This window comes from Oreochromis niloticus, linkage group LG16 (assembly GCF_001858045.2).
Source record: "Oreochromis niloticus isolate F11D_XX linkage group LG16, O_niloticus_UMD_NMBU, whole genome shotgun sequence".
NCBI lineage: Eukaryota > Metazoa > Chordata > Actinopteri > Cichliformes > Cichlidae > Oreochromis > Oreochromis niloticus.
The window spans coordinates 30351728-30365651 of record NC_031987.2 but is presented as its reverse complement, the minus strand read 5'-3'; the positions used below and the strand labels follow the sequence as shown (position 1 = coordinate 30365651).

General features: G+C 46.8%; 1 protein-coding gene across 1 annotated transcript; it reads right to left on the bottom strand.

Annotated features, from left to right (window-relative positions):
- Positions 1-661: 661 nt before the first annotated feature.
- LOC100709713 (trace amine-associated receptor 13c-like) lies at positions 662-2440 on the bottom strand. Its single transcript, XM_003449579.4, has 2 exons — positions 2268-2440; positions 662-2146 (listed from the first exon to the last, which is right to left on the bottom strand). Exons 1-2 carry the CDS (start codon positions 2438-2440, stop codon positions 1330-1332), a joined length of 990 nt encoding a protein of 329 aa, XP_003449627.1. The 3' UTR covers positions 662-1329.
- Positions 2441-13924: the final 11484 nt, after the last annotated feature.

Genomic DNA, 13924 nt, shown 5'->3' with positions numbered 1-13924 from the left:
GCTTGGAAGACAAGGTAACCTGTAAGAGCTATTTGCACTTATAAAAAATTATCCTCAGACTTCTACCTTTATTGTTTCACTAAAGGTGAAAAAGTGAATGTCCACAATTTAGGCTTTAATTGCAGGAAATTTTATTAAAGGAATTCAGCAAAACAAAGGCAAAATCAAATAATGAAGATCACAAAAAAATATTGAAATCAATTAAACTTTACTCATCTAACTAAGAAACTCCTAGTTTATTCTTATTTTTGGTGAGGAGAGGTTGAAGGAGGGATGAGCACAGCCAGGCCTAGAGAGCTCAGCTAGGCATTCAAGTTGTTGACATTTAATCATCCGATGTCCACTCACACCTCATCTCTGTCTGTCTACCTGAATTACATGATTTAAAACAAAGTTTAACCTTTTAAACTTTAAAATCAGTTCATTACACTACATTTGTTATTCTTAACAATAAGAATTCACATTTACATCGTATTTAAACATTCACTCACATAGAGATATAATTCATCTCAGTTTTATTCAGTTTATGTAATTATACATCAATTAGATTTGTCTGTAGCACATTTTTGCTTGAACATTTATTAATAATTCAAATTCATATTAATAGTTTCTGTTACTTTTTAAAACTCTGTCAACCATTTATTTATTTATTTTATGAAACTTCTTTTATTAAATCATACATTTTGTAAGTCAGACACTCTGAGATTAGGTGCTTCAGAGTGTTGCTTCACCAACACACACATACACCCACACACACACTCTGATAGATTTCAATCACATAAAGTTGGATATTAAGACTTTTTAGCCTCTATTAGCTGTTATGTAGAGGTATCCAGGGTGGCACTCCAGTCTCTTTCTACCCCAGGTGTCACGACACACTCCACACAGGAGTCATCAGTGACACAGGGCTATAGACGGGTTTGCAGCTACCTGGCAACAAGGCCAACTTGAAAAGCTGGAATCTTCCATCTGAGTAGCCACAGCAACAATTTGGTGATTAAAGCAATCATGTAGTGGTTTTTGGTGATGCTGTTTTCAACCAGTCTGACCCAGTGATAGCCAGCAACCACTCAGCAAACAGTGGGAGAATGCACATTTTGTTGCTAGTGACAGGAGGTTGCCAGTGGGTTGTCAACCCTTTTCTAGGCCTGTATAATTGAAACCATAGAGTACTAAGCACTATTTGACAACCAGTGCTGGGGTTATTACTCAAGAAATGTAATTTATTACACATTACTTGTTAAATGTCTTAAAATTAATGTAGTACATTATTGATAGAGAAAGTAATTTGGTAAACCACTTGGTACATTAAAGAGAGATTTCTTTCTTCTACAGTATGCTGACCTCACAGGAGTCAGGCTGCAGTATCTGTAGAGTCACAATTAGTTTCACAGCTTTTCTAAACCAGGGGTAGAACATAGCATAAATCAAAGGGTTTACACAGGAGTTAAAATAATACAGATAGATCACAATGGATGCAGATGAGCTGTTTAGAAACTCGTCTCCAAAAAGCGAAACAATGTAATATGGGCAGAAACATATTAGAAACACAAGAACAAGAACACCCAGAGTCCTGGCAGCTTTTAACTCTGATTTCTTTGCTGTTAGAGTCACTGAGAGCTGCAGTGTGACAGCTGTAACATGAGAGCGCATGGCACGGGCCTGAGACACAGCCACCACAAATACTCTCATATACAGAACTACGATGACAGTAAGTGGAATTATAAAGGATAAAACAAGGTCAACAAATCCTGCAATGAATTCAATGAAAATTATACATTTTCCATAACAAGAATTATGCTTGCCTGGTTGACTTAGATCATCTATTAAAATCACATAGCTGTAGAAAACAGAGCAGAGCCAACACAGACAGACGCAGAGTTTCACTCTTTTGTCAGTGATTCTGGAGGGGTAATGCAAAGGGTCACAAATAGCCACATAACGGTCGACTGATATCAGCACCATGTTGCCCACTGAGGCAGAGGCAACGATGTAGGATACATAATTATACAGAGAACATGTGAGCTGACCAAGAAACCAGCATGCTGTATTTCGCAGGATTTCTCCAGGCATAAACAGAAGACCAACGAGAAAGTCAGTGACAGCCAGAGAGAGGAGCAGGATGTTAGTGGGTGTGTGGAGCTGCCTAGAAAGACAGGAAAATATAATTTAAAAAAATCAACAGAAAGAAATTATTCACACAGGTGTAACAAATCAGGTATAGACTTGTAAAGCCACAGCAGCAGGTAAACAATATGAAACTCTGCCTGAAGTGGGAGACTGCGATGATGACGAGCAGGTTGAGAGTCACAGTTAGCAGAGACATTGAGGACAAAACAATATAAAGGAGCAAAACTTGAGACAGAGGAGTTGTAGGCTTCTTGCAGGAGATGTTGAAGAGTTGTGGAAAGCAGAGCTCTGCTCCTTCCTGTGTATCCATCTCCACAGACCTGCAGGGAGCTGCAGCTCTGGCAGAGTTGTGACCAGAATTAGTAATATAACTGATCCTCACACCACATCCTCTCAACTCCTCCCCTCTTCTTTCTTTCAGTTTTTGTTGGACATTGATTTCCCCCTTCCCTTCGTCTTGGCCAATAGCTTCACTATTTTCTTCCTGTAGTCCTGCCTCTCTCTTTTTTCTACCTTCCTTTTGGATATGTTGTACTTGTGTTTTTTTTTTTTTATTTTGTCCTAATTCTCTCTCTGTTAATTCTAGGACAGAAATGGAAGTCTCAGTTATTTAATTGACTCAACTTGTCAATTGGTAGGCCCACAAAACCCCTATACAGGATGTTGATTTCAGCTCACTGATAAAAAAAAGTCCTAATCCCTGATCCTATGAGTCTCACCCAGTGGATAATGCAGGATTCTGACGCTGATGTGGGTGAGGGGACTCGCTCAGAACTAAGTACCTCGAAATCAGCCAGGTGTTTTCCATACTAACCCTGATAAGACGTATCCTGAGTAGCATATCAGTCTCACCTGTTAACCTGTTTTTTAACATGGCACTTGTTATTTTCTGATATTATTTTAGTAGCTTGGAAAGCAGGGTAACCTGTGAGAGCTATTTGCACTAATAAAGAATAATCCTCATTATTACAGCAATAAAGGATGAATGTGGAAACATACTTACCACCCCAAATTATATTAATATTCAGTTCAGTCATTTTATTAAAATTTGTATACTTCTGAAGCCTGTAATGCAGCCTTAGTGGAAGATTTTTTTGTAATTTGGCTATGCACACTCCAGACTGAGACAGAGTCCAGCCCCTCTCTAGGAGACTGGTTCCAGAGCCCAAGCCATGCGTAGAGGTGAGCCCGACTATATCTAGCCGGTACCTCTCAACCTCACGCACTAACTCAGGCTCCTTCCCCACCAGAGAGGTGACATTCCATGTCCCTATTGCCAGTCTTGGCAGCCGGCGATCAGTCCGCCAGGGCCTCTGCTCCTGGCCGCCGCCCAGCACACAATGCACCCGACCCCTATGGCGCCTCCTGCGGGTGGTGGGCCTGCGGGAGGATGGGCCCATGTCTCCTCTTCGGGCTGTGCCCGGCCGGGCCCCATGGACTAAGGCCCGGCCACCAGACGCTCGCCCTCGGGCACCCTCCCCGGGCCTGGCTCCAGGGCGGGGCCCCGGTAACCCTATCCCGGGCAGGGTAAACTGTTCCCTCGATGTTTTCTTCATAAGGGTCTTCTGAATCGCTCTTTGTCTGGTCCCTCACCCAGGACCAATTTGCCATGGGAGACCCTACCAGGGGGCAAAAGCCCCCAGACAACATAGCCCCTGGGATCCCTGGGACACACAAACCCCTCCACCACGATAAGGTAGCGATTCACGGAGCCGAGTGTGAAGCAGCGGGAATGAGGATCAGCACCTCCAAATCTGAGGCCATGGTTCTCAGCCGGAAAAGGGTGGAGTGCCCACTCCGGGTCGGGGATGAGTTCCTGCCCCAAGTGGAGGAGTTCAAGTATCTCGGGGTCTTGTTCGCGAGTGATGGGAGAAGGGAGCCGGAGATCGACAGACGGATTGGTGCTGCGGCTGCAGTGATGCGGACGCTGCACTGGTCCATCGTGGTGAAGAGGGAGCTGAGTGTAAAAGCGAAGCTCTCAATTTACCGGTCGATCAACGTCCCTGCCCTCACCTATGGCCACGAGCTGTGGGTAGTGACCGAAAGAACGAGATCGCAGATACAAGCGGCAGAAATGAGCTTCCTCCGAAGGGTGGCTGGCCTCTCCCTTAGAGATAGGGTGAGAAGTTCGGCCATCCGGGAGGGGCTCAGAGTAGAGCCGCTGCTCCTCCACATCGAAAGGAGCCAGTTGAGGTGGTTCGGGCATCTGACAAGGATGCCTCCTGGGCGCCTCCTGGGTGAGGTGTTCCGGGCATGTCCCACCGGGAGGAGGCCCCGGGGCAGACCCAGGACATGCTGGAGAGATTATATCTCTCGGCTGGCCTGGGAATGCCTTGGTATTCCCCCGGATAAGCTGGAGGAGGTGGCTGGGGAGAGGGAGGTCTGGGCTTCTCTGCTTAGGCTGCTGCCCCCGCGACCCGGCCTCGGATAAAGCAGATGAAGATGGATGGATGGATGGATGGGCTATGCACACTCTCATTCGGATAAATCCAAATTGTGTAGTGAGGTATGGTCCGAGGTGCTGTGCGGACGCACCTGCACAGCATCCGCTATCACGCCCGCCATGTTTAAAACCACAGAGAAGCAGGGGTTGAGAGAGTTGTGGTGTGACGTTATGTGCAGCTGGTGGCTTGTGAGCTGCAGTCGGAATGAATAAAGAGGACTCTGATTAACGATTTCTGGCCCTGCCATGTCTAGTTCACACCACAGTGGTGCCAAAACCCAGGACGCGGCACTGTGGGTCCACGCCAGAGCCAGGACAGGGGGGAGCTGGCCCAGATGGTGCCCGAAATGGCGGCAACCCAGCGGGAGCAGGCGATGGAGGCGCGACACCAGCAGGAAGAGCTGAGGGACCAGACCGAGCGTCACCTGGAGAGAATAGCGAACCTGGCGATGCTGCTCCAAGCCTGGTCAACACCGCCGCCGGCACCCCCGGCGTGTATCCTGACAGTGGGGAAGCAGTGGAGGAGCCGGGTGGGGCACCGTGGCAGGCAGACATGGTGGACAAGGTGCACGGGGACCGCGCCTGCCGGAGGAGGGGGAACAGCTGGGTGAAGGTCTGCTCCTGCTGGGAGCGTTGGAGGAGCTGCTCCAACCGGAGGTGGCGGTCGAGGCACGAGGGTCTGCGCCGGCCAGACGAAGAGGGGCAGCGGCATGAAGGGCTGCTCCAGTCGGGAGCGGTGGAGGAGCCGCTCCAGCCAGGGGTGGACGAAGTGCGAGAGGGTCCGTGCCCGCTGGAGGTGGGGGAGCTGCTCCAGCTGGAGATGGAGGAGACACACGAGGGTCTTCTCCAGCCGGGAGCGGTGGAGGAACTTTTTGGGGAGACGGAGGTCCCCGTTCCAGGGGAGCCTGTTCGACCTGGGTCCGAGGTCGAGGCGCGAGCTGCTCGACCTCGGTTCTCCTGCTTCTCCTCTGCTCTTCTCCCTGTACACCAACTGCTGCACCTCCACCCACCAGTCTGTCAAGCTAATCAAGTTTGCAGATGACACCACCGTTATCGGACTCATCTCGGATGGGGATGAGTCTGCCTACAGGAGGGAGGTTGAACATCTGGTGTCCTGGTGCAGCCACAACAACCTGGTGCTGAATGCCCAGAAGACAGTGGAGATTATTGTGGACTTCAGGAAGCACACAGCCCCACTCCTCCCCATCATCCTGACTGACACCCTCATCACCTCTGTGGACTCATTCCGCTTTCTGGGTACCACCATCACCCAGGACCTGAAGTGGGAGCCCACCATCACCTCCGTCATAAAGAAAGCCCAGCAGAGGATGTACTTCCTGAGGCAGCTGAAGAAATTCAACCTGTCAACATGGACGATGATGCAATTCTACACTGCAATCATCGAGTCCATCCTCACCTCCTCCATCACCGTGTGGTACGCTGGAGCCACTATCAGGGACAAACAGAGACTGCAGCGTGTTGTGCGCTCTGCTGAGAAGGTGATTGGCTGCAGACTCCCATCTCTGCAGGACCTGTACACCTCCAGGACACTGGGGCATGCAGCTCGGATCACAGCTGACCTTTCTCACCCTGGACACAGTCTGTTTGACCTGCTCCCCTCAGGCAGGAGGCTCCGGTCCATTTGCACCAGAACCTCTCGCCATAAGAACAGTTTCTTCCCCTCTGCTATTGGACTCATGAACAATAACCATATGACTGTTCCCACCACCAACACATGACCCTACACTGTGTTCACAGCATCATTCCATGTTTGCACTGATCACCACCTGCACTCATGTATATATCTATCTACTTAGCACTTTTAATTTTTATTTTACGTTTATTTAAGCGTTGTCTGACAGTATGTTTTGTACTAAGTACCGCAGCAATTTCCTAATGTTGTAAACCTGCTCAACATTTGGCAATAAAACCCATTCTGATTCTGCTCCAGAGTGATGGATGCCGGCCCAGCCGACAGTGCCTGCAGGGTCGTGCCGGCTCGTCAGGTGGCCAGCCTCCAGACCAGCGTCGCTGCCACCACTGGAGGCGTGGGCAGCCTCCGGAAGGGACACAGCCCTGTCGCTATCTTGGAAGCTGGTTGGGGGGAGTAGGTTTGGCCAGATGGCTCCCCGGCCTCAATCGGGCAATGGGGATGTGTGGTGAGGTGTGGTCAGCGGTGCCGTGCGGACACATCTGCATGGCATCCGCTATCACGCCCGCCATGTTTAAAACCACGGGGAAGCAGGGGTTGAGAGAGTTGTGGTGTGACAATATGTGCGGCTGGCAGCTTGTGAGCTGCAGCCGGAATGAATAAAGATGGCTCTGATTAACGATTTCTGGACCCGCCGTATCTCATTCACACCATGTTGCGTGCGTCCCGTCCCCCCCCCACCATGGTGGGGGCAAAGGTAGGAAGGAGACAGCAACACCGGACAACCACAATCAATGAAGGAGGAGGACAACAGGTCAGTTAAGAATCGGGCAGGATTTATTGGTTGCTTGCCTTGATAGTCAAACTTAACAACAGAAAAAGGTGGGGGGAGGAGGACTGGGCGGTTGAGCCAAATCAAAGAAAGTAATAAAACAAAAAGAGGTCGATAGCTTCCAGGGCCTAACTAAAACAAAAATGCAAAGCAAAAAGGCCTACCTAGCTGCTCGACAAAAGGTCAGTGAAAACATACAAAAGTGGCATCAACCGCATAACCTAGTGTGTCTAACAGTTTAAAACTACAACCAGTGTATAGGGTACCCCAGCTTACATGTCCAACCTCCCACCACACACAATACAAAGAAGCCTGTTCACAAATGTTTGTCATAAAGCAGAAGCCAGCAGCCCCCAGCTGGCCAGGGAGCTGCTCATTTGTAGTGATCCTCGGAGAGTGATTGGCCAACTGTGCCCAGACCAGCCAATAGACACATGCCAATCAACTTTGAACTGGCCAATAGGTGGAGGCTTGACACCTGAAAGATAAGAAAAAGAACACAAACGCAAAGCCACATCTCTTGGCATGTAACACCCCCACCCTTTAAGAACCAAACTCCGGGTTTGGTGACATCTCTAAACAGCACGGGAGAGTGCATCTGCTACAATGTTTTCTGAACCTTTTTTGTGATGGATATTGAGGGGATAATTCTGAATAATCAGTGACCAACGCATAAGCCGCTGGTTGTGATTATACATTCTAGAGAGGAAAACTAAAGGGTTGTGATCTGTGAATACTTGAACTGAACTCTGACCTGACTCTATATAAACTTCAAAATGTTGCAAGGCCCACAACAAAGCAAGTGTCTCCTTTTCAGTGGTAGAATACCTGAGCTGATGTTTATCAAACTTCCGAGAGAAGTAACTCACAGGATGGTCAATGCCCTGGGTATCCTCCTGGAGAAGCACCGCTCCTGCCCCAACTGCGCTGGCATCTATTTCCAGTTTGAATGGTAAAGAGAAGTTAGGAGCAGATAAAACAGGGGTGCAACAAAGTAAGCCCTTAAGGCTTTCGAAAGCCTGCTGGCAACTCTCAGACCAAATAAACGCCTTTGAGGGACTGGTTAAGTCAGTGAGAGGGGCAGCAACAGAAGAGAAATTCTTACAAAATCGTCGGTAATATCCTGTCATCCCAAGGAAACGCTGCAGTTCCCTCCTGGTGGCTGGTTGGGGGAACTCCCTAATCGCAGTGACTTTGGCATCTGCAGGGCGCACTTTTCCTAGACCAACTTGCTGGCCAAGGTAGAGGACACTGCCTCCAGCAAAATCACATTTGGCAAGGTTCAAAGTGAGAGATGCATTTTCCAGGCTAATGAAGACTTCTTTCAATGTAGCCATGTGGGTTGACCAGTCACTGCTATACACAACAATGTCATCCAAGGATGCTCTGCAGTTAGGGATGTTTCCCAACACTTTATTGACCAGTCTCTGAAATGTTGCAGGGGCATTGCACATGCCAAAAGGCATAACCGTATACTGCAGGAAGTGGTCAGGAGTGACAAAAGCTGAAATGTCAGATGATTGCTGTGTCAAAGGCACTTGCCAATACCCTTTTAACATATCAATGCAGTCATCGATAAGAGGTACGGGATGTGCATCTGGTACAGTGACAGAGTTCACCTTTCGGAAGTCAGTACAGAATCTTGGGCTTCCATCTGACTTCGTCTCTAGAAGACATGGTGAACTCCAAGAGCTGGAGCTTGGAACTGCGAATCCATTCTGAAGAAGATACTCAACTTCCTGTTTTATGATTTCCCTCTTTGTTGGACGAACCCGACAAGCGCGCTGTTTGATTGGTGTAGGGTTAGTCAGCACCACATCATGTTTTATGACAGTGGTTTGAGACGGGATGTCATTGAACAGAGATGGGAATCCCAATATGAGTGTTATGATATCATTGCTCTGTTCAGCAGGAAGGTGGGACAGGTATTGTGATAGTCTTGATGCATTCTCAATCATCCAGGAAGGTAAATCTCCAAAAGTTGAATCTGTTCATCTGGACGTAGCGTTTTGTGGGAGAAACGTTTCGTCACTCATCCAAGTGACTTCTTCAGTCTCAGCTGACTGCAGGTTTCCCCAAACCTTATAAACAGTACATTTGCATAATGACTGAAACCAGCCCACTGAAGGAACAATGGGCTGTGAGGTCAGTGCCAGGAGGATTGCCAGGATTTATACATCGGGGAAACCAAAACAACCTCTAGCGAAGCGGATGGCACAACACAGAAGAGCAACCTCATCAGGCCAGGACTCTGCAGTTTATTTATACCTACAGGCCAGTGGACACTCTTTCAACAATGAGGATGTACACATCCTGGACAGGGAAGAACGCTGGTTTGAGCGCGGAGTCAAGGAGGCCATTTACGTGAAAAGGGAAAGACCATCTCTGAATCGAGGAGGGGGCCTAAGGGTACATCTTTCGCCATCTTACAATGCTGTGATTGCAGCCATTCCCCAACTCTCTGTGAATGGTACTCATGGCCATTGATCAGTGTTCTTTGATCAGTGGGTTTTGGTCAGTGATTGTTGATCAATGGTCATGGGAATTTGCATAATTATGATTAAGGAACTGACCTCACAGCCCATTGTTCCTTCAGTGGGCTGGTTTCAGTCATTATGCAAATGTACTGTTTATAAGGTTTGGGGAAACCTGCAGTCAGCTGAGACTGAAGAAGTCACTTGGATGAGTGACGAAACGTTTCTCCCACAAAACGCTACGTCCAGATGAACAGATTCAACTTTTGGAGATATTGTGATAGTGTTGACAATATCGCAGAATTACCTAATCGAGCACTTTGAGGCTCAGCACCCCGTAACACCAACCCATCTTCATCTGGAGTAATCTCCACCTTGGACACGGAAGCCATCGGGGATGTAACCACTTGCTCTTGGACCACAGATGGCACAGTTGAAGGTTCATGAGAGTTGTACAGCTTCATCATGTTGACATGACACACCCGAGTAGGACGTCTGCTGTCTGGGGTCTGAATAATGTAGTTGGTCTTGCTGAGTTTTCTCTCTACAACATAAGGACCAGAGAATTTAACGGAAAGAACGTTCGACAGCCCGCTGGTCAAAGTGTCTCTTCATTTTCGCTTGTGAAGTGGCTAGTGCATTCCTTGTTAAGGAATAGGCCCTCTTTAACCTGTCGTTTAGTGTTTTGACATACTCAGGAAGGCTTTTGGTGTTGTCAACCGGATTAGCCAGCCTCTCTTTAAAAACCTTTAAAGGACCCCTCATCTCATGCCCAAACACCAGTTCACCGGGACTAAACCCCAGAGACTCTTGGGTTGCTTCACGACAGGCAAATAAAACAAGAGGAATACTTTCATCCCAGTCCCGCTGAGAACTATAACAGTGTTTCCTTAACATGGACTTCAAAGTCTGATGAAACCTCTCTAGCGCCCCCTGACTCTCAGGATGGTAAGAACTTGAGGTTATGTGTTCAATGCCTAATGTTTTCAGGGCTTGGGCAAATACTCTAGACTTAAAGTTAGTGCCTTGGTCTGTTTGCACAACCTTAGGCAGACCGAAGGTAGACAAGAATCTCAACAGCGCTTTGACAACAATCTGAGCTGTAATCCTCCATAGTGGGATTGCCTCAGGAAACCTAGTTGAAACACACATGACCGTCAACAGAAACTGGTTTCCAGTTTTAGATTTAGGTAAAGGCCCCACACAGTCAACAATCACTTTTTGAAATGGCTCCTCTACTACTGGGATAGGACAGAGAGGAGCTGGTGGGATTATTTGGTTGGGCTTGCCAGTCATTTGGCATACATGGCATGTACATGCCATGTATGCCAAATGACATGGCAGTATTGAACATCAGATTTCAGTCCTGGCCAGAAGAAATGTTTCAGAATTCTGCTGTATGTCTTGTTAACCCCCAAATGTCCTGACCATGGGTGGTCATGTGCTAAGGACAATACCTGGGTACGATAGGCAGTAGGTACAACCACCTGATAAACGGCAGACCAGTCCGCGTCTTCTGAGACCTCACTCGTCCATCTGCGCATCAGTAGACCTTCATCTGAGAAGTAAGCCAGCTTTTTCTTCTTGGCATCCTGTTGACTGAGGATAGAAGAATAACACTTGGACAGGGTTACATCATTTTTCTGTGCAGTAATGAACTCCTCTCGGGAGACCGGCAAATTCAGGATTGGTTGTGTTTTGTCAGCAGGTGGAATTTTGGCCTGACCCTTAGATCCAGAGGTAAATGTGATCACGTCACCAAAGGGATCTGACCTCATAAAGGAATCAGCCAAGTCAGGACCATACTTTTTTCATCTCAAGGGGGGATGAGTCGGACTACAGAGAGGAGGTCAACAGACTGACTGAGTGGTGTTCAGTTAATAACCTCCAACTGAACACCACGAAAACTAAAGAACTTATCTTGGAATTCAGGAAGGGCAGAGCAGACCCGGCCCCACTTTACATTCACGGGAACTGTGTGGAGAGAGGGTACACTCCATGAGGTTTCTGGGCGTGCAGATCTCTGATGATCTCTCCTGGACTGCAAATACCACGGCAGTGGTAAAAAAGGCCCAGCAGCGTCTCCACTTTCTGAGAGTGCTCAGGAGGAATAACCTGGAGGAGAGGCTGCTGGTGACATTCTACAGAGCCACCATAGAGAGCATCCTAACGTACGGCATAACAACATGGTATGCAGGGTGCTCAGCTGCAGACAGGAAAGTACTGCAGAGGGTCATCAACACAGCCCAGAAGATCACTGGCTGCTCTCTGCCCAGCCTGGAGGTCATTGCAAACTCTCGGTACCTCAGCAGAGCTGGCAATATCATCAAGGACCATTCTCACCCCAGCAATCAACTGTTTGAACTATTACCGTCAGGCCAACGGTACAGGTCACATAAAACCAGGACAGATTCAGGGATAGCTTCTTTCCCAGAGCTATCACCGTAGTAAATAAGCACAAAAACAATTGAACCTGCTTAGCTATATCATACTGTCACTGTCATTATATTATGCTGCTATTCATACTGTCATTATATTAATGCTGCTATCCTGTATATATATCGTACTTACTATTGTTTGAGTACTTACGATAGTTTTATTGTACCTTTTATATTTTACATTTATATTTATTATTGTATTTTGCACCAAGGGAGTGGCACTCCAATTTCGTTGTACCCTGTACAATGACAATAAAGGCTATTCTATTCTATTGTCTGGGCCCTTGTAACTACACAAGCTGGAAAAATGGCAGGCTGGTCTTGGGCTGAGTCAGCGTCTAGCCCTCTGATGCATAGTGGTCACTGGAGTGGACAGCTACTAAAACATACATATCTCTTTAATGCATTGGTTTCTATGGTGGAACTGCATATTAGCCTCTAGAGTGCTCTCTGCTGCCATGCTCCATTGAGGTCAATTCAGTGTTCAGTTAGTGCAACTGCAAGTAAATTTCCTCTGAATCAAAGATGGCAGACAAACTGTCACCCCTGCCGACCACTGCTGGCATATCCTGTCGATCCTTCTATGCTAAAAAGAGCCCAACAGGTAAAAAAAATATGATGATATGCAGTAACACCTAGGGAAGGATATTATCTGTTTGGAATAAGAAATTGTTATGTCAAATATGTAGAAAACTACGATTAGCCATGTGTCCAATGAAGTGGACATCATGCATTACCCACTATATTTTTTTAACATAAGTCATAAATTGCTTCACTGCTTCTTGGGACTATTTTGGTTATAAGTAAGCGTATAATTGTTAAATTTATAAGCTACTCATTTAAAATATATATTTTTGTGCAGATCAGCTGTAGTTTGAGTTACTATAATAATTATTTTAAATTATTTTATCATATTTTGTAGACTTAAAATGCAGCAAAGAATAAGGCAGCGTACAGAATAGTCCAGGAAATTCCATCCAGCTCCAGTGATGATGATTTCATTGATGAGTGCAGTGATGGTGAGTCCAGTGATAAGTCCAGTGATAAGTCCAGGGAGTGAAGGTATGGGTGAGAGCAGGAACCTCAGGCTATATGACAGGCTATATGGTTCGACAGTTCTGTCATCCACATGGTCTCGTCCTGTGCTGGCCAATCCCCTGAAGATGTTGCCAAGAGATGGGTCAAGAAGGAAAAAAAGATGATGATGATCCAAAAGCCCTTCTCTGTGGCCCTTTACAATCAACACATGGGTGGGGTTGATCTTGTTGACCAATGTCTGGCAATGTACCCCCACAGATGTCGAAACAAGAGGTGGTACAGCCGAGTGTTTTTCCATTTTTTGGATGTGACCGACAGAGGTCCTGTCGTTATAGAACTGTGTAGACTCAAAAATGTTTCTCTTGTTGGAGATAGTTTGCCATATTCAGGTGTAGGATTCACAGCTAGGACTGTTGACTGGTTTTGTTATTTACGCCCAAACATTGGGGCTATATGAGTTGAAAGTTCCAAAAAATTGCTGAGATGTTTTTCAAAGGATACAAGCAAACAAGTGTTTGTATATTTAGAATAGAACACAAGGTAATTCATTTTTACAGTAAATTCACAGTATTTCATGCTAAGTGCTCGGGCGCATGTAGTCCACTGGAGTGGACAAGTTTATAACTTTATAAAAAAACATATTTTTGGGAAAAAAAGAGTTGAACATTTTTTTTCATGTCCTGAGAAGAATAAAAGCACTTAAGAAAAAAATCTTGACCAAGGCTTTCATAATTCATGCATCAGAGGGCTAGACTCAGCTCGGGTCTGTCTAACACTTCAGGAACGGGCATGACCGTGCCTCCAGCAAGGTCATTACCTAGGATGAAGTCAATACCTGGGATAGGCAATGCAGAATGAATAGCCACTTTAACAATCCCACTGACTAAGGAAGACTAAATGTGAATAGTGTCCAAAGGG